The 26,651-nt window shown below is 45.1% G+C and overlaps 2 protein-coding genes across 4 annotated transcripts in view; one reads left to right on the plus strand and one right to left on the minus strand.

Moving 5' to 3' along the window:
• SLC7A6OS (solute carrier family 7 member 6 opposite strand) overlaps nucleotides 1–26,651 on the minus strand; it is a 319,699-nt gene that overhangs the window by 8,231 nt on the left and 284,817 nt on the right. The window lies entirely within an intron of this gene.
• Nucleotides 1–26,651, plus strand: part of PRMT7 (protein arginine methyltransferase 7) — a 41,092-nt gene that overhangs the window by 468 nt on the left and 13,973 nt on the right. The window contains exons 2-9 of one of the 3 annotated variants that reach the window (XM_012742352.3): nucleotides 1,265–1,399; nucleotides 3,658–3,835; nucleotides 6,504–6,540; nucleotides 8,412–8,561; nucleotides 15,148–15,256; nucleotides 22,047–22,159; nucleotides 25,570–25,811; nucleotides 26,036–26,216. In XM_012742352.3, the coding sequence (XP_012597806.2) occupies nucleotides 3,741–3,835; nucleotides 6,504–6,540; nucleotides 8,412–8,561; nucleotides 15,148–15,256; nucleotides 22,047–22,159; nucleotides 25,570–25,811; nucleotides 26,036–26,216 (927 nt within the window). In that variant the 5' untranslated portion in view covers nucleotides 1,265–1,399; nucleotides 3,658–3,740. The remainder of the gene's footprint in view (nucleotides 1–1,264; nucleotides 1,400–3,657; nucleotides 3,836–6,503; nucleotides 6,541–8,411; nucleotides 8,562–15,147; nucleotides 15,257–22,046; nucleotides 22,160–25,569; nucleotides 25,812–26,035; nucleotides 26,217–26,651) is intronic. The other 2 variants (XM_012742353.3, XM_012742354.3) reach the window with 2 other exon arrangements.

The raw sequence follows: 26,651 nt of genomic DNA on the forward strand, positions 1-26,651 counted from the left end.
ACCCGTAAATGGGCCACGGTTCTGTAGTTCACGGAACTGCTGGTTGCTTGCTTTTCTCCCCTCACTGTTTTGAGTAACTGGAAACTAGACTATTCCCTATACACTAGCCAGAGTGGTCATGCAAAAGTATACACCCAACGTACACATGCTTCTGCTTAAAATCTTTGGGTGGCTGCCAGTTAGAACAAAATCCAAACACCCTTCTTGAAGCCTACAAGGCCCAGCTTGATTTCAGAAGCACACTTCTAATCTATCATTTCTTCCGCTCAAAGTGCTTTAGTTACTCAGGCTTTGGGCACATTTTGCTTATTTGCCGAGTTCTTTGTACGTTCAGGCCTTTTCTTGACATATAAAAACTACTTTTGCCCAACTCTTAACCACTGTCTTGCAGGTCTCAGATGCCACCTTCCTCAGAGTCCTTCCATAACCATGTTTTTTGTTTTCATAATATCCTGTGTATTTCTTTTCTTATGTGTTTTCTCTTTTCATAATGCCCTTTGTATTTTTTATATAGTAATAGTTTGTAATTGTTTTGTTAATTAATTAGTTAGAGTCTGGCTCTGTCACCTGGGCTGGAGTGCAGTGTCTGATCATAGCTCACTGCATGCTCCAACTGCTGGGTTCAAAATCCTTCTTAGTAGCTAGGAGTCTGTCATTGTTTATATGATTGTCTTTCTTCAGTTAGAATCTAAACTCTTAGAGGAGAAGGACCTTCTCTATTTTGTTTGTGGTGGTGGCCCCAGTCCTTAACGTAGTGCCTGGAAAATAGAAGTTACTTAATAACATTTTTTCTTTTTTTGAGACAGGATTCTCACTGTTGCCTGTGCTAGAGTGCAGTGGCATCATCATAGCTCACTGCAACCTCAAACTTCTGGGGTCAAGCCATCCTCCTGCCTCAGCCTGCCTTGTAGGTGGGACTACAGATCCGTGCCCTGGTGACCACTAATTTTTCTATTTTTTGTAGAAATGGGATCTCCTTATGTTTTTCAGGCATATTTCCAACTCCTGGCCTCAAGCAACCGTCTTGCTTCAGCCTCCTAAAGTGCTAGGATTGTAGGTGTGAACTGATGGGTCGGGCCACTCAATGAATTTTGAATGAACAAATGAAACTGATTTATTCAGTGTATTAAGTGTGTGTGATTATCTAAACCTTTCTAATCTAATAAAATGCTTTATCCCTCCCACCATCCTATCCATCTTTTAAGCCTTCTCTAAACATTTCAGCCAAATGTGGTCATTTCTTTTTTGTTTGTTTTTGAGACAGAGTCTTGTTTTGTCTCCTTGGGTAGAGTGCTGTGGCATCATCATTGTTCACTGCAACCTCAGACTCCTGAGCTTACGTGATCCTCCTGTCTAAACCAAGTATCTGGGGACTATAGGCACATGCCACCACACCCAGGTGAGTTTTCTGTTTTTTTATAGAGGTGGGGTCTCACTCTTGTTTAGGCCGTACTTCTAACTCCTGGCCTCAGTCCTTCTGCCTCGGCCTCCAAGAGTGCTTGGATTCTGGATGTGAGCCACCATACCCAGCCCAAACATGATCATTTCTACTTCTGCTACAGCATTTGCTGGACACAGTTTTTTAAAGGATATTACCGATTCTGGTAGTTCCAGATGCTCTGTCTTTGAATTAAATACTAGTACAGGAGATAGAGTGGATTATAGCAATGCTTTTCGAACTGTAGATTGAAGCCCATTGGCAGGTTATGAAATCAGTTTGGTGGATCATGACCAGCAATTTAAAAAGTGAAAAATGAAGCTGGATACAGAAGTGTGCACTGTAGTCCTAGCTACTTGGGAGGCTGAGGCAGGAGGATCACTGGAACCCAGGAGTTTGAGGCTATAGTATGCACAGTGTGATCGCACCTGTGAATACTCACTGCACTCCAGCTAAGAAAGAGCGAGAGCCCTGTCTCTAAAAAAATGAAGTCAAATCAAAATGAAATAAAACATACCAGAGAGTCTTGCTCATAGGATATCTAAGTATTGTTTTATGAAACTTTTAGTTATAAGTGAGTGTGCAGGTGTGTTGAGTCTCATTGTAAAGTATATTTCTTACTGGGTTGTCAGAAAGTTTGAAAGCCATGCAGAGGTGGGGAACCTGTGGCCTTGGGTATACATGGCCTTCTGGATCTTTGAGTGTGGCCTTATGACTGAATCCAAATTTTGCAGAACAAATTCTTTTTTTTTTTTTTTGAGACAGAGTCTCGCTTTGTTGCCCAGGCTAGAGTGAGTGCCCTGGCGTCAGCCTAGCTCACAGCAACCTCAAACTCCTGGGCTCGAGTGATCCTACTGCCTCAGCCTCCCGGGTAGCTGGGACTACAGGCATGCACCACCATGCCCGGCTAATTTTTTATATATATATCAGTTGGCCAATTAATTTCTTTCTATTTATAGTAGAGACGGGGTCTCACTCTTGCTCAGGCTGGTTTCGAACTCCTGACCTTGAGCAATCCGCCCGCCTCGGCCTCCCAAGAGCTAGGATTACAGGCGTGAGCCACAGCGCCCGGCCTAACAAATTCTTTTAATAAAGGGATTTGTTCTGTGAAGTTTGAATTAGGTCAAGGGGCCGCACTTGGGTCCTGCTGGCAGGGCTCAGCAGGGCCACTGCCTTTGTCCTCAGCGCCAGCACCACTGACAACATGTTTGTCTTATACTTGCTTTTAAAATTGCTTTTAAAATTAAATTATGGCCAGGCATTGTGGCTCACGTCTGTAATCCTAGTGCTCTCAGAGGCCAGGTGGGAGGATTGCTTGAGTTCAGGAATTTGAGACCAGCCTGAGCAAGATGGAGACCCGTCTCTACTAAAAATAGAAAACTTAGCCAGGCATGGTGGCATGCACCTGTATCCCCAGCTACTTGGGAGGCTGAGACAGGAGAATTGCTTGAGCCCACGAGTTTGAATCCAGCCTGGCCAACACAGTGAGACCCTGTGTTCTCACTACCCAAGTGAAGGAGAAAAAAAAACCCTTAATACTTTTGAATTTGGCTATGTGGCCCTTTTTGATCCTATCTGTCTCCCTTCCTTCTTGGAAGTAACCACTACCTGATTCCCTGCTATGCTTTTTAGTATAAACCCTGAAGAATGTATTATTCTGTTTTGCATGATTATAAATTTCATATAAATAAATTGTGTTCTGTGATTTACTGTTTTTGCTCATCATATTCCCGGGATTATCCATGTTTGTGTATGGCAGTGGTTATTATCATTTATATGAAGGTTTTCCTGGTTTATCTTTGTAGTTTTTCTTAAGCTAGATGTTCAGTGTCCTGAGGCAGTATTGGTGGCATTTCTTTAGCACCACCCCATCTCTCTTTGTTCTCATAGTGGTTTACTGTGCTCTACTTCCCCTTCTCACTTGCCTTTACCTGAGCCCTTCACACAGCTGAACCTGTGAGGCTCATTGACCCTGTTAGAAGCACTGAGGACTGCAGAAGTTTCCAGACATCTTAATGAATGTGTTGTAGTTTCTGATGTTACATGCTGAATATAAAACCAAATAACTCTTGCTGGACAGATTAAAATACTGATTAACAAATACTTTCTGTGGCTTTGATATTTTTGTCAATTTGTTTTGTTTTGTTTTTTGCCTCCTTTTTTTTTTTTCTTGTCTCCCCCTTCTCCCCTCCACATTTTGGGCATCATGATGTTAATAGATTTCTGACTGTCAGACCTGTCCACAAGAAGTGCACTGGCAAGGCTGCTTTTCTGTCTTAAAACTGGAGAGTGGATTGGTACCATGAAGGTCTTCTGCGGGCGGGCCAACCCGACCACGGGGTCCGTGGAGTGGCTGGAGGAGGATGAACACTATGATTACCACCAGGAGATTGCCAGGTAACAAGGGTTGCTTCATGATCAGCTGCAGCTGATTGGGGCACTTGATCTTAAAGCAGATGCCTTGAAATCCAATTGAGTGTGGACTAGGCTGTCACCCATTGCTTACGATCAGGGCAGGTGTTGGTCTCCAGCACATCTGCTCAGCCCGGTAAGTGTGTGTGGGAGTTAGGCAGTGTCATGCCTCTTTGGAGCATCAGACATCATGTAGCAGCCTGGCTAGTGTCTCAGAGGATCTGTTTAGTGGAGCAAAGAGGACCCAAGGCTCAATAGTAATAAAGTTTACAAAATTTAATTGTTTACTTTCTTTATTGATATGGTGGCACGTTTATCATATGGTTAAATTCTCGTGAATGAAAAAAGTGAAAAATGCTTTTGTCTTTGGAAGAAATGTTTAAAAATATGTGAGTTGTTAATTAGCAGTCATTACATGCATTCAGCATGCCAGCATTGTGCTAGGGCTGTGGATACCAAGATGAAGAAGATCTGGTTCCCATCTTAAAGGACCGTGTAGTTTTGTGGAAGAGACAGACATAGAAAATTACAGCACAGTAAGAGAAAGGCCACTGGAAATGGGCACAAAGGTCACAGAAGCAACAAGAACTTCTGGACTTAAGGGTGGTGATGTCTGAGTGATTTCTTTTTTTTTTTTGAGTTCAGGAATTTGAGACCAACTCACTTTGTTGCCCAGGCTAGAGTCAGTGCCATGGTGTCAGCCTAGCTCACAGCAACCTCAAATTCCTGGGCTCAAGCGATCCTGCTGCCTCAGCCTCCTGAGTAGCTGGGACTACAGGCATGCGCCACCATGCTCGGCTAATTTTTTCTGCATATATTAGTTGGCCAGTTAATTTCTATTTATAGTAGAGACGGGGTCTCGCTCTTGCTCAGGCTGGTTTTGAACTCCTGACCTTGAGGAATCCACCCTCCTTGGCCTCCCAGAGTGCTAGGATTACAGGAATGAGCCACCGTGCCTGGCCGTCTGAGTGATTTCTTGAATCTAAAGGGATGAAAATTAAACTCTGAGCAGCAGGGATTACATGTAAACTGGGGGGAGGGGCATTTTGGGGAGTGGCTAGCAGTTTAGTGTGGCTGGAATATGGTGTAAAAGTAGAGCTGTGACGAGAGAGGCTGCTGAAAAAGTAGGCAGCGTGGTGTGAAGGGCTGTGGCAAAGTGCAGGAAGAGGAGCATGAGTTTAAGTCTAGGCTGTGCCACTTCTTAGCTCTGTTGGCCAAACTACTTAGTCTTAGTATAATAATATATAATATATACCTCAATATAATATATATCTCAACATGTAATACCTTTATCTTGGGGTTGTTTGATGATGGGATATAACACAGTGGCACACATTAGGAGTACAAAAATACTACTTCATTTCTAAAGATTTTGGACATTTTCTGAGCGATTGAGATGTTAAACAAGGGAGAAAGGGGGTTGGGTTGCATTTGAGAACACTAACCGAGAGCAGCATGGGTTGGAGGGAGAGGAGACCATTTGGGTGGATTATTGCAATCTCAGGGGAGCAGCAGCAGAGGTAGAGAGAGGAGGAGACAGCTTGAAGGAGCTTGTGTTTGGTAACCCACTGGATGTAGGGACGGAGAAATTTCAAGAAGCACCAAGATTTTCTGGTTCGAATGGTGAAGTTCATGGAATGCTGTTACCTCAGAGGAAGAAGCTGGGAAGAATGGGTGGAGACAGAGAATTTGCTACTGTTAGTGAGAGTTGAAGCTGGGAGAGGTTGCAGTTGCTTAGGGGGTTGTAGAATGTGAAAGGTAGAGGGTTAAAGAAGGAATCCTGGAATAGCTGAGAAGACAAAAGGAGAACGAGGAGGGAATGGCCATCGTGGAAAGGAGGAGTGTCCAGTAGGATCAGGGGCGGCTGAGAAAGTCCCGGATGCTGATGACTGGCATTAGCTGCAGGAGAGAGCTGCTGACGCTTACTGAGAGTCATGTCAATGGGTGAGTGGGTGATGAGGCCAGGAAGGTGGTGAGTGAAAATGCCTCTCAAAAGTGGGCATGCTGTCTGTGGGGGTACGAGCTTGTAGACTCAGCTACTCTGGAGTCTGAGGTGAGGGGATTGCTTGAGTCCAGGAGTTTCAGGCTGCAGCTGTGGTGAGCTACAGTCATGCCTGTGAATAGCCACTGCACTCCAGCCTGGGCAATGTAGTGAGACTTCATCACAGACAAAAAATAATTTAAAGTGGATGACACGGGCCGGGCACGGTGGTGCATGCCTAATCATAGTACTCTGGGAGGCCGAGGCGGGCAGATTGCTCGAGGTCAGGAGTTCGAAACCAGCCTGAGCAAGAGCAAGACCCCGTCTCTACTATAAATAGAAAGAAATTAATTGGCCAACTAAAAAATATATATACAAAAAATTAGCTGGGCACAGTGGCATATACCTGTAGTCCCAGCTACTTGGGAGGCTGAGGCAGGAGGATCGCTTGAGCCCACGAGATTGAGGTTGGTGTGAGCTAGGCTGATGCCACGGCACTCACTCTAACCTGGGCAACAAAGTGAGACTCTGTCTCAAAACAAAAAAAGATAAAGTGGATGACACGTTTGTTCTGTCTGATTTAGGAATGCATTTATATATGTAAATACTGTTATGTGTTAATGTGTGTTGTTATTAGCAAAGGTTTCTGACCTGTCTTTTTTTTTTTTTTAGGTCATCCTATGCAGATATGCTGCATGACAAAGACAGAGTAAGTGTAAAAGGATACTATTACCTTGATGTGGTCTCTTGAAATCTTGGATTACGAATTTAAAAACCCCCAGGAGTGACAACATTATAATGGTGCTGAGAGGCAGTGTGGTGTTGTATTCAGGAAATTGGGTCCTACTTCTGGCTCTGTTTTTTTTAGTTTATTTGTTTCCCTTACTTTTTTTTCTCCCCCAGCTTTCTTATGATATAATTGACAAATAGAAATTGGCTGGGCACAGTGGTTCATGCCTATATTCCTAGCACTCTGGGTGGCTTAAGCGGGAGGATGGCTTGAGCTCAGGAGTTAGAGACCAGCCTGAGCAAGAGTGAGACCCTGTCTAGAAAGAAAGAGAGAGAGAAAGAGAGAGAGAGAGGAAGAAAATCAGAGAAGACCACAGCCTCAAGAGTCCAGTCAGAAACGAAAACCATTCAGCTAGAGAGAAAAAGTCAAAAGGGTATTTTTTCCACTTTTTTTTTTTTTTTTTTTTTTTTTTTTTGAGACAGAGTCTCGCTTTGTTGCCCAGGCTAGAGTGAGTGCCGTGGCGTCAGCCTAGCTCACAGCAACCTCAATCTCCTGGGCTCAAGCAATCCTTCTGCCTCAGCCTCCCTAGTAGCTGGGACTACAGGCATGCGCCACCATGCCCGGCTAATTTTTTCTATATATATTAGTTGGCCAATTAATTTCTTTCTATTTATAGTAGAGACGGGGTCTCGCTCTTGCTCAGGCTGGTTTCGAACTCCTGACCTCGAGCGATCCGCCTGCCTCGGCCTCCCAGAGTGCTAGGATTACAGGCGTGAGCCACTGCGCCCGGCCTTTTTCCACATTTTATTCTATAATTCCCCTGACAGCTCAGCAAAGGTACTCAGATATTTGATGAAAATTAGGGTGTCACCCAGACCCTTTGGTCTACTTAAGAAGGTCCTTCTATCAGAGTGCTTCCAAGAGGAAGGTAATCTGAGCAGATTTAACCAGGGCTGGGTGAAGGAGACACCACCACCAGCTCAACCATAGGACCAACTCTGCCACACGCCCTCATCCCTCTCCTGCCTTGAGCCACTCAACTTTTAGGCTTCACCGTGCATCCTCTTCCTTCAACCCTCTCGGCTTCTGAATCAGCTGGATAGAACAAACCAGTCAAGTACTCTGGCAGACCAGGAAATTCTGGGTTGCTTGCTAACCATAGTAAGACCAGAACAGCACTGCTCCATAATTCATACAGGAAAAGAAAACTCAGATAAAAACACAAATGTGAAAGAGAAAAGCTAAAATGAAATTCTGCAATGAAGGCAAAATGTGCTTTACAAATTAATAGTCCCCAGTGACCTCTAGGAGACATGATTTTAAAATCACAGACTGGCCAAGCATGGTGGCTCATGCCTATAATCCTAGCACTTTGGGAGGCTGAAGTGAGAGGATTGCTTGAAGCCAGGGGTTTGAGGCCACCCTGAGTAACATAGTGAAGGGAAAATATTTAAATATTTTTCCCTACAAAATTGGGTGCATGTGGTGATTGAGTTGGAAATAACAAAACCCTAGAGTAACAGTGGCCTAAACAAAGTAGAAGTTCTTTACAAAAAATAGAAAAATTAGCAAGGCGTGGTATCATGCACCTGTAGTCCCAGCTACTTGGGAGGCTGAGGGAAGCAGATCACTTGAGCCAGGGAGTTTGGGCCTCTTCTCTGATTTTAGCATTGCCTACAGAGAGGGTTCTTTCTGCCCAACTCAGATAGCCAGTGCTGTTCCTTGAAGGGCCAGAAAGGCCACAGGGTCATGAATTACAATGCTGCTGTCAACCGTGACTCTAGAACTTTACAAAGCACTTTTCACTTATAACTGGTATGAAGTGACATTTATTTCACCCTTTCTCTTAGAATGTGAAATATTACCATGGTATCCGGGCTGCTGTGAGCAGGGTAAAGGACAGAGGACAGAAGGCCTTGGTTCTTGACATTGGCACTGGCACGGGACTCTTGTCGATGATGGCGGTCACAGCAGGTGCTGACTTCTGCTATGCCATCGAGGTGAGCCCCCCTACACTCTTCAAGTGTGTGTCCTGCGTCTTGTATGGGAAATCTCCTATGTCCCTGCACTTTCACCGTCTGTTCTTTCATACACATTCGTGAAGTACTCACTTCGTGCTAAGCATAGGACTGGGTTCTGAGCACGTAGAGATGAATCATACACAATTTCTTCCTCCAGGAGCTAGTTTTCTCCTCTGAAAACAGTGGCTCTAAGCCTTGGCTGCACATCAGAATCACTGAAGTAGCTTTAAAAGGTACTGATGCCTAACAGTCCCCTCCCCAAGATTTTCATTTAATTTTTCTGGGCATTGAGACTTTTGAATGTGCAGCAAGGTTGAGGACTGCTACTTTCAATGTTCCTACAGAGCCAGCTTTCTTTTTGTGTTTATCAATCTGTCATTTCTTTCTTTCATAAAACATTAAACATACATTGTTTTTCTGATAATGTAAATAATGCATATTATTGTAGGAAATTTGGAAAATGCAAAATAAAAATAGTGTGTTAACCCAAAGTTAACCACCGTTACAGTTTTGGTGTATAGTCTTTCAAGCTTTGGGGGCAGGATGAGGGATCATGTATTAATATTTAAATATTTTTCCCTACAAAATTGGGTGCATGTGGTGATTGAGTTAGAAATAACAAAACCCTAGAGTAACAGTGGCTTAAACAAAGTAGAAGTTCTTTGCTTTCTCACATAAAGTCCAGAGGTCAGCAGTCTAGGGTGTTCTACCCAAGCTCCTTCCAGCTCCCTGCCCCACCACCCTACAGCAAGGGTCCTCAAACTTTTTAAACAGGGGGTCAGTTCACTGTCCCTCAGACCATTGGAGGGCCTTTGGAGAGTTTGGCGTATATTCCACACATGTGTACTGTGGGCCCAGGACGAGTTGGCTGCTAAGCAGGACAGGCAGCTGCGGCAAAAACATCCGGCGGGCGGATAAATGTCCTTGGTGGGCTGCATGTGGCCCTCGGGCTGTAGTTTGAGGACATCTGCCCTACAGTATGGCCCTCATACTCGTGGTCTAGAAAGATGGGCATTTTAGGCTTTGGAAATACCTTGGTGTGTTTGGGGAACAGTCATCCAGAGTCTTGGCAAAAAGTGTCATGGTAGAAAAATCTAGAAAGGTAGATCGCAGCCAGATTGTCAAGGACCTGAGTGCCACAGTAAATTGTTTTAACTCTAAAATTTTGAGTTAGGTGTTCTTAAACTGAAAAAGAGAAATGAACTTGAGATCTCTGTGAAAGTCCTGAGAGTTGTATGTACGTGTGTGTGAGAGACTCAGCAATTGTCTCAGGATTTCATAGAGAAGATTAACAGCCACTTCTCTACCCACTGGGGAGTCAACAGAGTTTTCAAGCACATACAAAGAAATCCTTTAGGTTGCCTTGATAGCCTCAAAGTAGATTTCATTATCCTAATTTTACAAATGAAGAAACAAAATTAAGACCCAGAGAAATTGAAGACTTATTTAATTCCAACAGTTAATAAGTAGGAGAGTGAGATCTGAAGCCTTGGCCTTCTGGATCCTAATTATGGTGCTCAGGGGCTCACTCTGCTGTGGTAGCTTTGATGGGAGAATGTGTGTGTGTGCGTGTGTGTATGTGATGGCTTTCTAGCATGAGTGTCTGGGAAGGCAAGTGATGCCATTGACTGTTAAGAACTCAGAGGAAGATGCCTGCTTTGTGGGAAAGATCGTGCGTTTGGTGTCAGGTGTGTTGAGTCTGGGAGAGGCTGGTGTCTGTGTGGACTGCTCATTAAAGTCAATAGGGGAAAACACATTTTTTGACAGAATTGCTAAGACTGTGCCCTGGGCTTTTTCTTTATTCCCGTCTCAGTTACTTGGATTTCTGATTCTTGCTTTCTGCTTTGGCCTGTGACATTCAGCATCTCTTACCTGTGATTTTTGACGTCTTAAGGAGGCCTCCCAGTTTTTTCATTAGTTACCACCTATTTGAATCTTAGTCTTTCTGGCTGTGGACCACCAAACCTGTGGTTTTCAGCTGTGCCTGAGCTGCACGACAACAGGAAAGCCAGGTCTGGAAGAATGAAGAAGGAGCTGTGGGCCTTAGAGATGGAAGTCTGAACCTTGAGAGAGTGGCATATACAAGCAGATTTGGGACTCACTTGCCCAGATGTGATAGGTGAAGCTGGCAGTGTAGAAGATTGTTCAAGGAGAGACAGTAGAATGAGAAGAACAAACCTTAGAAACATGCCAGTGGTCAGGGGACTGAAGAAGGAAGAGTAGCCAGTAAGGTCAAGTTCAGACAAGAGACCCTAGAGAGCAGAGTGCTGTGAAAGCAAAGGGGACAGACCTCATGGAAACTGGAAAAGAGGGTGTGGTCAGCAGGTGGCAGTGGTACAGAGCAGCACTGCCCAGCAGAACTTTCTGTGAGGATGAAAATCTTCTGTAGCTGTGCTGTCTGTGGTCCTTAGATCCAGGTAGTTACCGGGCCCTGGAAATGTGGCTAATATGACTGAGGAATTGAATTTTTAATTTTATTCAGTGTTAATCAGTTTACATCTAGATAGCTCCATGTGGCTATGGTATTGCATAACCTAGGAGTAGAAGTTGAGCAGGATGAGTGCTGAGAGGAAGCTCTTGGGCGGGCACTTAGGAGGTCATTAGGGACCTCCTTCAGATGATACTCCCAGGAGAGAGTAAGATTGAGGAGGGAAACACAATGACCATAGACTTCGCTTTTAGTACATTTGAAAAGGAAGGAATATTTGGGAAAGGTACGTATCAGTTACAATGATTTCTGTGGCAAGTGCCTTGAAAACCACTTTTCACTGGCTTAGACAGGGATGTTGTTGGTAAGTCCAGGGCTTGTTGGAAGTCCAGAGCTTGTGTTGGTTCCTTCATAAGCTTAGGGGTGTCTGAGGTCTAGAATCTCTCTCTCTCTCTCTGTGCTCTGCTCTTCACACATCATCTTCCTCCCAAGGCTGGAGCCATTCTTGGCAGTAAGAAGGCTGCTAAGAGTCATTGGAGACATATCCAACAGGAAAACATGGTTCTGACTTCCTCGTTCTCTGTCTCTCTCTTTTTTTAGAGTTTCACTGTGTTTCCCAGGCTGGAGTATAGTGGCTGTTCATAGGCATGATCAGAGCACACTGCAGCCTCAAACTACTGGGTTCAAGAAATCCTCTCTTCTCAGCCTCCTGAGTATTTGGAACTACAGGCATGTGCCACCATGCCTGATTTCTCTCTCCTCCCTTCCCCCCCCCCCCTTGCCCTCACCTCCCCTTTTCTCCTTTTCTGCTAGGGTCTTGCTTTGTTGCCTGGGCATGGGGGCAGTGGCATGATGATAGCTCACAGCAACCTCAAACTCCTAGGCTCAAGTGATCCGTCTGCCTCAACCTCCTGAGTAACTGTGACTACAGGTGCGTGCCACCACACCTGGCTAACTTTTCCTACTTTTGGTGGAGACAGGGTCTTGCTATGTCGCTCAGGCTGGTGTTGGACTCCCGAGGGCTTGTGTCAGACTCCTGGGGTCAAGCAGTCTTTCCGCCTTGGCATACCAAAGTGCTAGGATTATAAGCATGAGCCACTGCCTGGCCTCCCTTTCTCTCTTTTTTTTTTTTTGGAGACAGAGTCTTGCTCTGTTCCCTGGGCTAGAGTGCTGTGGCATAAACTGAGCTCACAGCAACCTCAAACTCCTGGGCTTAAGCGATCTTCCTTGCCTCAGCCTCCTGAGTAGCTGGGACTACAGGCATGTACCACCACACCAGGTTAATTTTTTCTATTTTTAGTAGAGATGGGGATCTCACTCTTGCTCAGGCTGGTCTCGAACTCCCGACCTCAAGTGATCCTCCCACCTCGGCCTCCCAGAGTGCTAGGATTATAGGTGTGAGCCACCACACCTGGCCCCTTTCTCTTTTTTTTAAGAGCAAGAACTTTCCTGAGAATTTCTAGCAAACCTATCCTCAGGTATCATTGACCAGAATTAGGGTTAAATCTCATTCCTCACCTCAACCCTGGCAAGATGGATTCGGTTACCCTTAGACCAGACAGGTGTAGCACTGGAAAGAATGTCACCTCCCCACATTACATCCTGCACCTGATTTGAGGGGAATGAAAGGACCACAGAATGGATGCTGGGAAGTAAACCTCAGTGGCTATTTCTGGTAGTGTTTTGGGTGAGACCTTGAGCTACTTGGTGGGCGAGGAGAAGGAGGCTATACGTGGTAAGAACCTGCAGGTTCAAGAAGAGATGAGGGACAGTCACAGGACAGCAGGAGTGAGGTCTCACTGAGCTTGCGATACTTTCAGGAGTGGAGGCAAAGTGATTGGTGAGAACTAGGCTTTGAGGCCCTCAGACCACATCTAAAATCATCAAGCCAAATCCTAGAAATAATTTGAAATATATTATGAATTATTTATTATCTAACCAAGCACAGATGTATTCTTTTTTTTTTTTCCTGAGACGGAGTCTTGCTTTGTTGCCCAGGCTAGAGTGAGTGCTGTGGCGTCAGCCTAGCTCACAGCAACCTCAAACTCCTGGGCTCAAGCGATCCTGCTGCCTCAGCCTCCCGAGTAGCTGGGACTACAGGCATGTGCCACCATGCCTGGCTAATTTTTTCTATATGTATTAGTTGGCCAATTAATTTCTTTCTATTTGTAGTAGAGACGGGGTCTCGCTCTTGATCAGGCTGGTTTCGAACTCCTGACCTCGAGCAATCCACCCGCTTCGGCCTCCCAGAGTGCTAGGATTACAGGCCTGAGCCACTGCGCCCGGCCTCTTTTTTTTTTTTTTTTTTTTTGAGACAAAGTCTCGTTCTGTTGCACGGGCTAGAGTGCTGTGGTGTCAGCCTAGCTCACAGCAACCTCAAACTCCTGGGCTCAAGCAATCCTTCTGCCTCAGCCTCCTGAGTAGCTGGGACTATAGGCATGTGTCTCCATGCCTGACTAATTTTTTCTATTGCTAGTTGTTTGGCTAATTTCTTTCTATTTTTTAGTAGAGATGGGGTCTTGTTCTTGCTCAGGCTGGTTTTGAACTCCTGATGTTGAGCAATCTGCCCGCCTCGGCCTCCCAGAGTGCTAGGATTACAGGTGTGAGCCACTGCGCCCAGCCCACATATGTATTCTTTATAAATAAATTTTTAACTATTAGTTTAAAAAAAGTGTTGGTAGGCCAGGCGCGGTGGCTCATGCCTGTAATCCTAGCACTCTGGGAGGCCGAGGCGGGTGGATTGCTCCAAGTCAGGAGTTCGAAACCAGCCTGAGCAAGAGCGAGACCCCGTCTCTACTATAAATAGAAAGAAATTAATTGGCCAACTAATACATATATAGAAAAAGTTAGCCGGGCATGTTGGCGCATGCCTGTAGTCCCAGCTATGTGGGAGGCTGAAGCAGGAGGATTGCTTGAGCCCAGGAGTTTGAGCTTGCTGTGAGCTAGGCTGACGCCATGGCACTCACTCTAGCCTGGGCAACAAAGTGAGACTCTGTCTCAAAAAAAAAAAAGTGTTGGTAGATAATGTGGAAAATACAGAAAAGGATTTAGAAAAATGGAAAATCTTGTCGTCATGATTAGTCAGGTTATTTTGTTACATTTCCACTCTGTGTGGGGCCACATGAGAATCTGTTTTATATACTAAAGTGGTTGGAGCTGTGGGATCTACACTGTGGGTAGATTGGAAACTAAGAGTTAGAGGGGGTTATGTTCATGGAAGACTTCTGGAGAGGGGAAGTTTGTGCTACCCTGGGAAGTTGGGTTTGATTTTTCAGGTGGGACAGCTCAGGCTTATGCAGTGAACAGTAAAAGATCAGCATGGCTGGAGTATTGGTCGTGGGATCAGGGCAAGTGAGGCTGGGAAGGTAAGATGGTCTGTATTGTGGAGGGCCTTAGATACAGTAGTCTTCCCTTGTCTGTGGTTTCACTTTCTGTGATTTCAGTTGCCCTCCATCCAAAAATATTAATTAAAAAATTTCAGAAATAATTCATTGGTTTTAAATTGTGTGCCATTCTCAATATTGTTCTATTTTTAGTTATTGTTAATCTCTTATTGTGCCTAATCTGTAAATTAAAATTTATCAATAGGTATTATTTATTGGAAAACAGTAGTATTGTGTTTGGTACTATCTGAAGTTTTAGGCATCCACTGGGGGTCTTGGAATGTATCCCCCATGGATAAGTCCCCTGTGGGGACTACTGTACCATAAGAAAAGGCTGTGTTCTGCCCGCAGTGGGGATTTGATACAATTTTGAGCCAGAAGGGTGACCTGCTTGCAGTAAGTCTCACTTTTCTCTAGAGAGGACAGCAGAGTCCCAGGTGTGTTTTGTGTGGTAAGTCCCCTTCCTGGGTCTTTGGCATCCCATTAATGTGGCACTGACACCTACGGCCGTTACTGGGTAGTGCAGCCTCCTCGGGCTCCCTGGAATCCCCACCGTGCCTGGCCCGCAGCAGGAACTCCTGACCACAGGCTAACCCTAACTTTACCTTCATTTTCATGACACACATTTGGAGAATAAAGTATTTAAGTTACAAATCTTAGGACCAGAATCAAAGAATATCTTGTTAACCTTGGGTGTTAGGATATTATTTAAGTTATTGCTCATTTTTCTTTGGGTTTTGGTTCTGATTCCTAGGTTTTCAAGCCTATGGCTGATGCTGCTGTGAAGATTGTAGAGAAAAATGGCTTCAGTGATAAGATTAAGGTTATCAACAAGCATTCCACTGAGGTGACCGTGGGGCCAGGTGAGAGCTACACATCCTGTGTCTAAAGCTCTATTTGCTCTTATGTGAGAGAGGAAAAGGTTTATTCCAGTTACCTGGAATAGATCCAGGTCATTACAGAGGAATGAGGTCTCTGTGTGGGGTAGCTCTGACAGTAAACATTTTGTGTTTCTTGATGTTTATTTCTCTGCTGGTTAAAAGTTATAAATACTGAGTAAACTAGAGCTAATCAAGTGCAACAGCAGTGACACAAATGAAACCTCCTTTTGGTTTAAGCAAGTTGGAATTCTTGTGTGACCCAGCGGCTGAGTTTCGTCAGACAGAAGTGAAACTAAGATAGCAGAAAGTGGTTGTATACTGACATCCTGCCTTAGCATACAACATGAATGATTCTTTCAGGGTTTCCAGAATATCTTTTATGGTCTAGGATTTTGAGTTGGACTTCTAAAATTTCACGTCGCTGATACATGGAGTGCACAGTTGAAAGATTTGCAAAAAAAGTTTCTGTGGTAAGGTTATGGCTATCACCACAGTTTTTTAAAATGCAGTATTTTATTTATATTTATTTTTTGTTTTAATTTTTTAGAGATGGGATCTCACTGTGTTGCCGAGGCTGGACTCAAACTCCTGGGCTCAAGTGATCTTCCTGCTTTGGCCTTTTGAGTAGCTGGGAACACAAGCATGCACCACTGTGCCTGGCTTCACTGATATTTCTTTTGCAGTGTCTAATCTGCTCTTAAGTACATCTAGTGAACTTTTTATTTCTGATACTGTATTTTTATTTTATTTATTTATTTGAGACAGAGTCTCACTCTGTTGCCCAGGCTAGAGTGCTGTGGTGTCAGACTAGCTCACAGCAACCTCAAACTCCAGGGCTCAGGTGATCCTCCTGCCTCAGCCTCCCAAGTATCAGACTACAGGCATGCGCCACCTTGCCCAGCTAATTTTTTATATATATTTTTATTTGGCCAATTGATTTCTTTCTATTTTTAGTAGGGACAGGGTCTTGCTCTTGCTCAGGCTGGTCTCAAACTCCTGACCTTAAGCGATCCTCCCGGCTCAGCCTCCCAGAGTGCTAGGATTACAGGCGTGAGCCGCCGCACCTGACCTGATACAGTATTTTTTTATCTCTAAAAGTTCCATTTGATTCTTTTTCATAACTTCTGTTTTTCTCATTATGTTCATATTTTCCTTAAATATGAATGTACTTAACATTTATTTTAGCTGTTTTATCATCCTGGTCTTCTATTTCCACCATCTCTGTCTTTTTTGGGTTTGTTCTATTGACTTTTTATCCTGGTTCTAGGTCACATTTTCCTTCATGTATCTAAAAATTTTTATTTGGATGCTGTAGATACTGGGAATTTTCCATTGTTGAATGCTGGATTTTTTTTTTTCTTTAAAAACTTTGTCTGGCATGCGGTTGGGTTACTTGCAGTTGAGTTCGATCCTTTCAAGGCTTGTTGAAGCTTCGTTGGAGCAGGATTAGGGTAGCTTTTGGTCAGTTTTCTCACCAGTAGCACTATTGACATTTTGGCACTGTGTTTGACATTTTGATAATTATTTGTTGTGAGAAGCTGTCCTGTGCTTTATAGGAAGTTTAACAGCATCCCTGGCCTCTACCCCGTAGATACCAGTAGCACTCCTCTCCCTTTCACCATTTATGCCAACCAAATGTCTCCAGACATTGCCAGATGTCGCTGGGTGGGGTGGGGGTCAAAATTGCTGCCTATTGAGCCACCACTCTAAGTTTATTTAGCCAGACTATTTCAGCAAGACTTCTCTGGGGTCTCTGCTGAGTGGTCTAGGTGCTCAGTAAGGATTCTCTGGTCTGGCTGATCAGAACTTGAATGTTTCTCAGTCCTCTGAGAGCTCTGGAAATTGTTCAGGTCATCCTTTGCTCAGGTCATTGCTCACGGTCATCCTTTGCTCAGCCTTACAGAGTCTTACCCTGTGTATATGGGATTATGTTCAACAACAGGGACCAAGTGTGGTGGCTCACACCTCTAATCCTAGCACTTTGAGAGGTGAAGGTCAGAGGATCACTTGAGGCCAGGAGTTTGAGACCAGCATGAGCTGCATAGCAAGACCCCGTCTCTACAAAAAAGAGAAAAATTAGTCGGGTGTGGTGACATGTGCCTATAGTCCCAGCTACTCGGGAGGCTGAGGCAAGGGGATCGTTGAGTACAGGAGTTTGAGGTGGCAGTGAACTATGCTAGTGCCACTGCACTCTAACTGGGGCAACAGAGTGAGACCCTGACTCAAAACAAAAATCAGGTTTATAGGGAACTCTGTGCAGAGTTCTGAAGGTTTTTTCCTATGTAGCTTCCTCTCTGGTTCTCTGCCTGGAAAGTTCCAGCCACCTCCACTTCCCTGAACTCCAGTTTCTGTCTACTTAACTCAGCAAGACTGCCATGCTCTGCTTGACTTTCTGCCCCTGTACTGCAGCCTGGAAAGTGCCTCCTGGCCGACAGCCAGAGCAGTGGTTGGGTTCACTTGGTTTATTTCCCTTCTTGGGAACAAACTGTGTTGCTGCTTGTTCCACATCTGAAAAACTTGTTTCATGTATTTTGCCCAGTTTTCTAGTTGATGACTATGGGAGGATAAGTCTGACCTACTTACTCATTGTGGCCACAAGTGGAGATCATTATTTATTTTTGAAGATTTATTAGGTTATTAAGTATGGAATGTCCAATTTCCTTATGTACTAAGTTTGACAGTTGATATCTCTGACATTTCGCTTTGACACTTTTTTTTTTCTTTATTGTGAAGGTACATCCTCATTTTTTCATACACAAGTTTGTTTTTGTTTTGTTTTGTTTTTGAGACAGAGTCTTGCTTTGTTGCCCAGGCTAGAGCGAGTGCTGTGGCGTTAGCCTAGCTCACAGCAACCTCAAACTCCTGGGCTCACGCAATCCTGCAGCCTCAGCCTCCTGAGTAGCTGGGACTACAGGCATGCGCCACCATACCCAGCTGGTTTTTTCTATGTATATTAGTTGGCCAATTAATTTCTTTCTATTTATAGTAGAGACGGGGTCTCGCTCTTACTCAGGCTGGTTTCGAACTCCTGACCTCGAGCAGTCCTCCTACCTCGCCTCCCAGAATGCTAGGATTAGAGGCGTGAGCCACCGCACCCAGCCTCAAAAATTTTTTAGAGCAATTTTTGTGAACCAAAAATTCATGTTACTTTTGAATATGTGTTCTGCCATAGAACCAGCGCAGCACAGACAGCTTTGAAATATCAACAAAATGTTTGGGAAGGATGTGGCTAATGAATGTACAGTACGCTGATGGTTTGAGAAGTTCCATTCTGATGATTTTAATCTTGAAAATGAGCTATGTGGGTGACCTGAGGCCAAGGTGGATAATGACGAGCTGAAAGCTGTAGTGGAAATGAATCCTACATGTGAATTAGCAGCAAGGTTTGACATTCCTATTTCAAAGATATTGGACCATTAGAAACAACTGGGCAAGGTAAAGAAACTGGATAAATGGGTACCACATGAGTTAAATGAGCATCAGAAGAGAAATCTTAAATCTTTCTTTGTTGTTCTGACATAAAGGTGAACCATTTCTACACAGCATTGTTATGTGTGATGAAAATGGATTCTTTTTGACAATCACAAGCATTCAGCACAATGGTCAGATAAAGATGAAGTGCCAAAACATAGTCCAAAACCAAATATTCATCAAAAAAAGGTCATGGTCTCTGTTTGGTGGTCCAGCACTGGTATTATCCCCTACAGCTTTATGAAACCTGGTCAGTTGGTTACAGTAGACGTCTCCTGCAACCAGTTGGATGAAATGATGAGGATGCTTGTGATTCAGCAGCCAAGATTGGTCAGTAGAGACAGGCCAATCCTCTTGCAAGACCACGTTGCAAAAAAAACAAAACAAAAGAAAAAAAACACTGCTCAAACTACAGAGGCTAGACTTGGAAACTCTCTGTCATCCACTGTATTCTCCAGACCTTGCACCAACTGACTAACCACTTCTTCCAGGCTTTGGACCACTTCTTGCAAGGAAAAATATTCAATTCTCAACACGCTGAGGAAGATACCTTTTGCGATCTCATCACCACTGGCTCTCTAGCCTTCTTCACTGCTGTTATAAGCAAAATACTGTTAAGATGGAAAAACTGTGTCGATAGTTTAGGCACATTCTTTGATTAATTGTATTGCTTCTTGTTTGAGATATAGTAAACTACACGTTTTTTTTTTTTTTTTTTTTTTTTGAGACAGAGTCTCGCTTTGTTGCCCAGGCTAGAGTGAGTGCCGTGGCGTCAACCTAGCTCACAGCAACCTCAAACTCTTGGGCTCAAGCAATCCAATCTTGTCTCAGCCTCCCCAGCAGCTGGGACTACAGGCATGCACCACCATGCCCGGCTAATTTTTTCTATATATATATTAGTTGGCCAATTAATTTCTTTCTTTTTATAGTAGAGACGGGGTCTTGCTCTTGCTCAGGCTGGTTTTGAACTCCTGACCTCGAGCAATCAGCCCACCTCGGCCTCCCAGAGTGCTAGGATTACAGGTGTGAGCCACCGCGCCCGGCCTAAACTACACTTTTGATTTGAAATCAGACATTCATATTTAATGACCTAATATATGTTTTAATAGCATCGAGACTGACCTGCAGAGTAGCCATGCCCTGCAGCCCTCTCTCTGTGACTCTCTGCCCCATGCCTTCCTCTAGGCTGGGTTGCTCACACATACCCAGTGAGCAACCACTGAGGGTTGGCCAGCCCCCTCTTACTTCCTTAATACTTTTCCTTTTAGTGCTTATCACTGTAATAATTAAATAATTATATAATCATGTATTGAATGTCTATATTCTCACACAGCTGCGGCAGCATCAGGTCATGGACTATGTGGATCTTGTTAATTATTCCATTCCATTATTTGCCCAGGGCCTGGCACATAAAGGAATTCAGTTATCTTTGTTTAGTGAGTAGATTGTCAACCTTGCTTGGGCTATGACTACTTGTGAATGGGACTTTGTTTCCAGTCCTGCAGCTTGGCAAGCGACTACCTCATTGCCAAGTTGGGTGGTCTTCCCTCTGCTTTTCCTCTCAAACCACTGCAGCTTTGGTACTTATGCCATCCAGTCCTTCCTGGAACTCCCTCCCCAGGCCTCAGTGATATCTTTTAATCTTGGTTCTCCTGTGTTGCTTGCTTGCTGCTCCCAAAATGTGTGTTCTCCAAGGTTCTATTCCCAGCCTTTAAAAAAATGGCATCTAAGTTTATTGCCTGTTCCCCAGAGATGGATTACAGTGCACACTGAGGCGTGTGTAGCAGCCGACTCCAAGAGCAGCATTTGTTCATCCATCCTTTTCATACATTTGGCAAAGACTTAAGAAGCACCTGGGTTACCTGCCCTCTTCGGGCTCTCTCTGCACCTGTATACACTAGCACTCATGTGCTAAACACAAGGCTCTCAGGAAGTATTTGTTAAAACTCACTGGATCATAAAGCTTTGTTTTTGTTGATGAAGCAAATTTGGACAATAAATCATTTAAAATGACATAATTGGCTTAAAAATTACTCAGGAGGTAGAATTGGCAGGGCTGATTAGCTGTAGGGTGACAGAGAGGGAGAAGTCAAGACTTCAGTAGTGTTTGTAGACCATAACTGGGTGCTAAGCATTGTTCTAGGCACTGGGGTAGTGGTGAGCAGGCAGTCAGGGGCACTGCTCTCCCGGAGCTAGTAAATGACTCCCAGGTTTCTAGACGGTGTAACTGGTGATGCCGTTCAATGAGTCAGAAACAGGTTTGTGGGGGTGGGGTGGGGTCGGTCGTGGACAGTGCGTTTCAGATGGAGTTTGGCATGATGTCAGAGAGGGTGGGCAGGGCACTTGGGATGGTGGTCTCTGTGCCAGGAGGCAAAAGTTTCTTTCTAACTTCCTTTGTACTTTATATTGCCGTGGAGCACAAGTGTATGTCATAGGAAGAGTAGGGTACATTTTTACCTTTGTTATCCTAACCTCCACCACATGATACAGAGCTCATTACCCCTCTTTTACTGATGTGACAACTGATGGTCAGAATTGAGGGTTCAGGGCTAGAAAGTGAGATTCAGGCCCAGGTCTCCAGTACACGAGGTTTGATCTCTCTCTGTTACAGCCTTCATTGAACCACTTTAGGGCTTCTCTTTTCTTGCATCATCTGTGAGACTTGTCCTCTGTAGGGAAGATGAGTGGGCTTTGTCAAATTATAATTCATGAGCCATTTAAAGTGTTTACAGTTGGTTTTCCATGATGAATAGTCCTTTCCAAAGTCTGTTTTGTCTCTTGGCTCATTAAAAATTATAATTGTAGAAGTACCATTACATTATAGAGGTTTAGAAAACAGAGTTGACAAAAGAACCCTCCACAATCCTACTATCCTAAAACAAATGTTATTTGGGAGATTGTTTGGTTGCAAGACACTAACTTAATTAAGGGGATATACTATGAAGAATCTGGGGGTTCTAAATCACAGATCTCAGTTCTGGGAAGGATAGCCAGACTAACAGCTGGACATACCGCAGATAACTAGAAGTGCATCAGAAAAGTTAAAAAAATAATACAGTGAACACTCATATTCCATTAACCTAGATTACCAGTGTAGCATTTTGCAATACATACATACATATAGATTTTTTTTGAGCCATTGGAAAGTCAATTGCAGACATCACGACACTACTGAGTACTTGAACATATGTATGTACTTTCGGTGTAATGACCTGTTAACCTCTTATCTTTCACATATTTGCTGTAAATATTTTTCCTAGTGTGTTGCTTGCTTCTGACTTTGTTTCCTTGTGTTTTTCAGATGGTGACATGCCGTGCCGTGCCAACATCCTGGTCACAGAGCTCTTTGACACGGAACTGATTGGGGAGGGGGCACTGCCCTCCTATGAGCACGCACACAGGCATCTCGTGCAGGTAATGAATGGGCCAGGGCTGCCCTTGGGCTTGTTGCTGTGGTTTTAGCCGGCTCACACAGCACTCATTGATGCACTATGCTCAGCACAGCCTGAGCCCTCAGTACCTCTCTGTGCACTCTGGAGCACCCCTCAAATCCTGGGAGGCTCTGGTTCTCCATTGTGACTTTCGTGTCCTCTCAATGGTAAGTCTTGATAGGTTAGAGCTGGAAGGCAGTTCTTTCGATTCTGAATCCTTAAATTCAGCAAATATTCTTCTAGTGTCTACTGTGTATAAGGTGTTCTAGTATCCAGGGAAGAGTTTAAGACACTGTCTTGCTTCTAAGACCCACAGTAGCAGTGGTGGTGAGGGCTGAATGGCTGAATGGCTAGGCGGACACACCGCAGACCTTTGGTTTGGGACTGGCAGAAGAGGTCAGGGCTCAGGCATTTATGGAGACGGTGGTATTTGGAAAGGCACTGAAGAGAGAGAAGTGTTCTAGGTAGAGGGCCTGTTTGGTAGGTCAGTGAGAACACCAGCCTGGAGGCCTTGTGGGCTGATGGTGGAGAATGGAGTGAGGTTGGAAGGCCTTGACTGCCAGGACATTCCAGGTGAGGGAACGGTGACAATTTTTGAGTCTTTTTTATGGAGATAAACTGGAGGTGGAGGTTGAGGGCAAATACCAGCTGGAGAGGGGAGAGCATCTGCTTCTTCCGTTGTTGGTGTCTGCATGGCAGGCATGGTCCATGCGAGCCTATAGCTGTCCCAGCCAGACCCTCTGTGGCAGTCCTGGGTGTCCCCGGAGTGAAGGAGGGGATGTTCCTTTCAGGGCCAGAGTCCACAAGGCCAACTTGTGGTGTGGACTGTTCTCCAGAACCCCACACTGTGCTGGATATCTCATTGACTCGACAGTACAATCAACCATTTTTAGCTATCAGCATCAGTAGTAAGAATCTCTGTTTCTCCACATTAAAACCACTAGAGGTGGCCGGGTGCGGTGGCTCATGCCTGTAATCCTAGCTCTCTGGGAGGCCAAGGAGGGTGGATTGCTCGAGGTCAGGAGTTCGAAACCAGCCTGAGCAAGAGCAAGACCCCGTCTCTACTATAAATAGAAAGAAATTAATTGGCCAACTAATACATATAGAAAAAATTAGCCGGGCATGGTGGCGCATGCCTGTAGTCCCAGCTACTTGGAAGGCTGAGGCAGCAGGATTGCTTGAGCCCAGGAGATTGAGGTTGCTGTGAGCTAGCCTGACGCCACGGCACTCACTCTAGCCTGGGCGACAAAGCAAGACTCTGTCTCAAAAAAAAAACCACTAGAGGAATCCCTAAAACAGAAAACAAGGCTATTTAGAATTCTGTTCATGGTGCCCAGTTTGTCTTTTTTTGATCTTATTTAAAAGGTGTGCAGGCAGCCATCCTCAGTTTCCCCTTATGGGATGCCTGGCGTCCATTGTCCACTCTGATTGCTAGCCTGGGCTTCCCACCCTAAGAGTCTGAAGGAGTTACAGCTGGTCCATGAAGACTTCCCTCTTCCCACTTTATTGGAGGTCATGGAACCAGGATGCTTGGGTATCAGACACATTGTCCCCATGGTTGTTGAAGTGACCCAGCAATCGATCTCAGCAGACACATTTATTGAACACCTTTATCTTGCCAGGCCCATTTTTGTGTAGCAGGACTGTGAAGGGAGCCTCGGGGGAGGCAGCTAGGTGAACAGGTCATCACAGTGCAGATTGGGATACACTTTGATGGTGCTTGGTGCAGGTGAGGTCCTGCCCGTGCTGCAGAGAGGGCATCAAGGAAGATGATGCTTGAGCTGAGTTGGTGTTGAAAAAAAGTGGTCAGAGGCCAGTGTTGCTGGCAGCAGAGAGTAGCATGCACAAGGTGTGATCATAAATTGGTGCAGTAGATTTCGTATAGCGTGGGAGGCGTGAGAGGTTGTAGAGATGAGGCCAGGGAGCTGCATGGGGGCTAGGTCGAGAAGGGTGGTGGGTGGGTGTCATCCAGAAGGCAGGGTGGTGGTGGGAGGGTTTGAAGCAGGGCATTAAAGGCAGATTTAGGCAGGCAGTCTTGGAGAGAGCCATTGGGAGCAAGACCAGAGGCTGTAGGTGAGTTAAAAGGCTGTAGGAGTCGTGCCGGTGCTGAGATGAAGTGGGCCACAGCCATAGACATAGGCCTGAGAAGTGGTCATAGGACTTGGCAGTTACTTAGGTGTGGAGGCATTGAGAGTGGGGCAAGGGTTTGGAGCTTGGGCATCTGGGTTGGAATTTGGTGCTCCCTGCTGACTAGGAGTACAGTAGAAGGAGTAGCACTGGGAAGGTGAGCAGGAGGGAGGGTGAGCTGGCCAGTTTGGACATACAGAGTTTGAGCTATCTAAACTCAAACTACTGAGCTCAGCCAAGTAGAGAGGACCAAGAGGCCTTTAGACCATGGATTTGGTAGATGAAGAGGGAGTGGCTGAGGTCACCGCGGGAAGAGAGTGGAGGGTCAAAGAAGGTCCAGACCAGCTCTTGGGGAGCCCCCTCATGAGGTGGGCAGAGGAAGCCCAGCCTTGGCAGGAGATGGGGAGTGAGAGTTTGGCTGCAGGGGCGCTTCTGCACCAGAGCAAGGTCTGGAGATGCAGTGGTTGTGAGACATGTGATGGAATTTGGCCTTTGGAGGTTCTTTTTGAGTGGGAAGGAAGCAACTGAGTAGCCAGGGATGCTGCTAAACATCCTGCCGTGCCTGAACAGCCACAACAAAGGTCATTTGACCCAAGAGGCCCGTAGTGCCAAGGTAGAGACACTTGGTACTTGTAATTTCCATGCAGGTAGCAGCTGCAAGTGTCCTCTTCACCACTGGGTCCCTGGTGCCTGATGTATTAGAGGATGTAGAATGAATGAACGAAGTATTTTGACAAGGAAATTTTGACAAGGCGCTAGAGCCACAGCTGTGTGAGATGAGCGCTCAGTAGTGCTGGGTGATGGCAGCAGGTCAGGTCAGTTGAGGGTGGACAGTTGTCCATTGGGCTTTGCAATGAGGAGGTTCTGGTTCTGGTTCTGGTGCCAGGACAGAGCGTCACTGAAAGGGACACGACTGCTTAGCAGTCAGAATTGTGTTCTTTTTTGATGTCAGTGTGGGAGTTCATCAGTGTGATGACAGTTAAGGTTTATTTTTGAAGTATTTAAGAGTGCCAGGTAGCTAGGAACTTATCTGACAAATCATTTTAGGCATCATGTGTATTCTTTTTAAAATCTGGTTCCTTTATTTTTCTTTCCTGAGGGCTCAGGGCAGAAAACAATTCACTATCCTAATAGTAGTCAGGTGTTAGATGTTATCAAACTGACCTAATATTAATGAATAAACCTCTTTTGATCAATAGGAATCACTCTGGGTCTGAGTACCTAATTTTTTTGTTGTTATTCTTTTGTTTTTTAATATAAACATAGGAAAATTGTGAGGCAGTGCCTCACCGAGCAACCGTCTATGCACAGCTGGTAGAGTCCAGAAGGATGTGGTCGTGGAACAAGCTCTTTCCTATCCGTGTTCAGACCAGCCTTGGAGAGCAGGTCATCGTCCCTCCCTTGGAAGTGGAAAGGTGCCCTGGCGCACCCTCCGTCTATGACATTCAGCTGAACCAGGTGTCACTAGCCGACTTCACAGTCCTCAGTGATGTGCTGCCTATGTTCAGGTACCAAGGAGCCATCCCTGATGCTGGCACTTTGAGACATTTGATGGAATTTGGATCTTTGGAGGTTCTTTCTGAGTGGGAAGGAAACGTAGCTGATGTCACCTGCCTCTGAAAGAAATAGTCCCTTGCAACCAAGTATCGTTACTGTTGAGGTCACAGTAAAAGCTTAAAAATGGAGTGTGTGAGGTTAAAATATGCTTAAGTTCCTGAATATTCTTCCACAGTGTGGACTTCAGCAAGCAAGTCAGTAGCTCAGCAGCCTGCCATAGCAGGCAGTTTGAACCTCTGGCATCTGGCCAAGCTCAGGTGGTTCTCTCGTGGTGGGACATTGAAATGGACCCTGAGGGGAAGATCAAGTGCACCATGGCCCCTTTCTGGGCACACTCAGATCCAGATGGGCTCCAGGTAAGAGGCAGGAGCTGAGCATGTTTTCATGTGAATCAGGAAACTTGTCCATGGTTGTAGGAAAGTAGCAGTTGAACCTTAGAGTCAAGAATTTAGAGACAGAATGTACTATGTCAGAATCAAAGGCCAAGAAGAGTTTTTAAAAAGAAAGCAAAGGCTAGCTGTGGTAAGGCAGCCCTCTCAGGGCGAATTCATAGTCAGCACTCGTGGACATGGTGAGCAACAGAGAAGCTCTGGTGAGTTAGCTCCTGTCTCTCCCTTGTGCTGGCAGAGCCACTCTTAGATCTCACTCTCCCCTCCACCCCACCAATCCCAGGGGGCTCACATCAGCTTGGAATGGAGAACCACAGCCTCACTTTCTGTAGCCTCAACATCCACCTTCTCCAGCTCAATAGAAAGCGGGCAGAGACATGAACTACAGAAAAGGAGATGCAG

The sequence above is a fragment of the Microcebus murinus genome, chromosome 20 (genome assembly GCF_040939455.1).
Source record: "Microcebus murinus isolate Inina chromosome 20, M.murinus_Inina_mat1.0, whole genome shotgun sequence".
NCBI lineage: Eukaryota > Metazoa > Chordata > Mammalia > Primates > Cheirogaleidae > Microcebus > Microcebus murinus.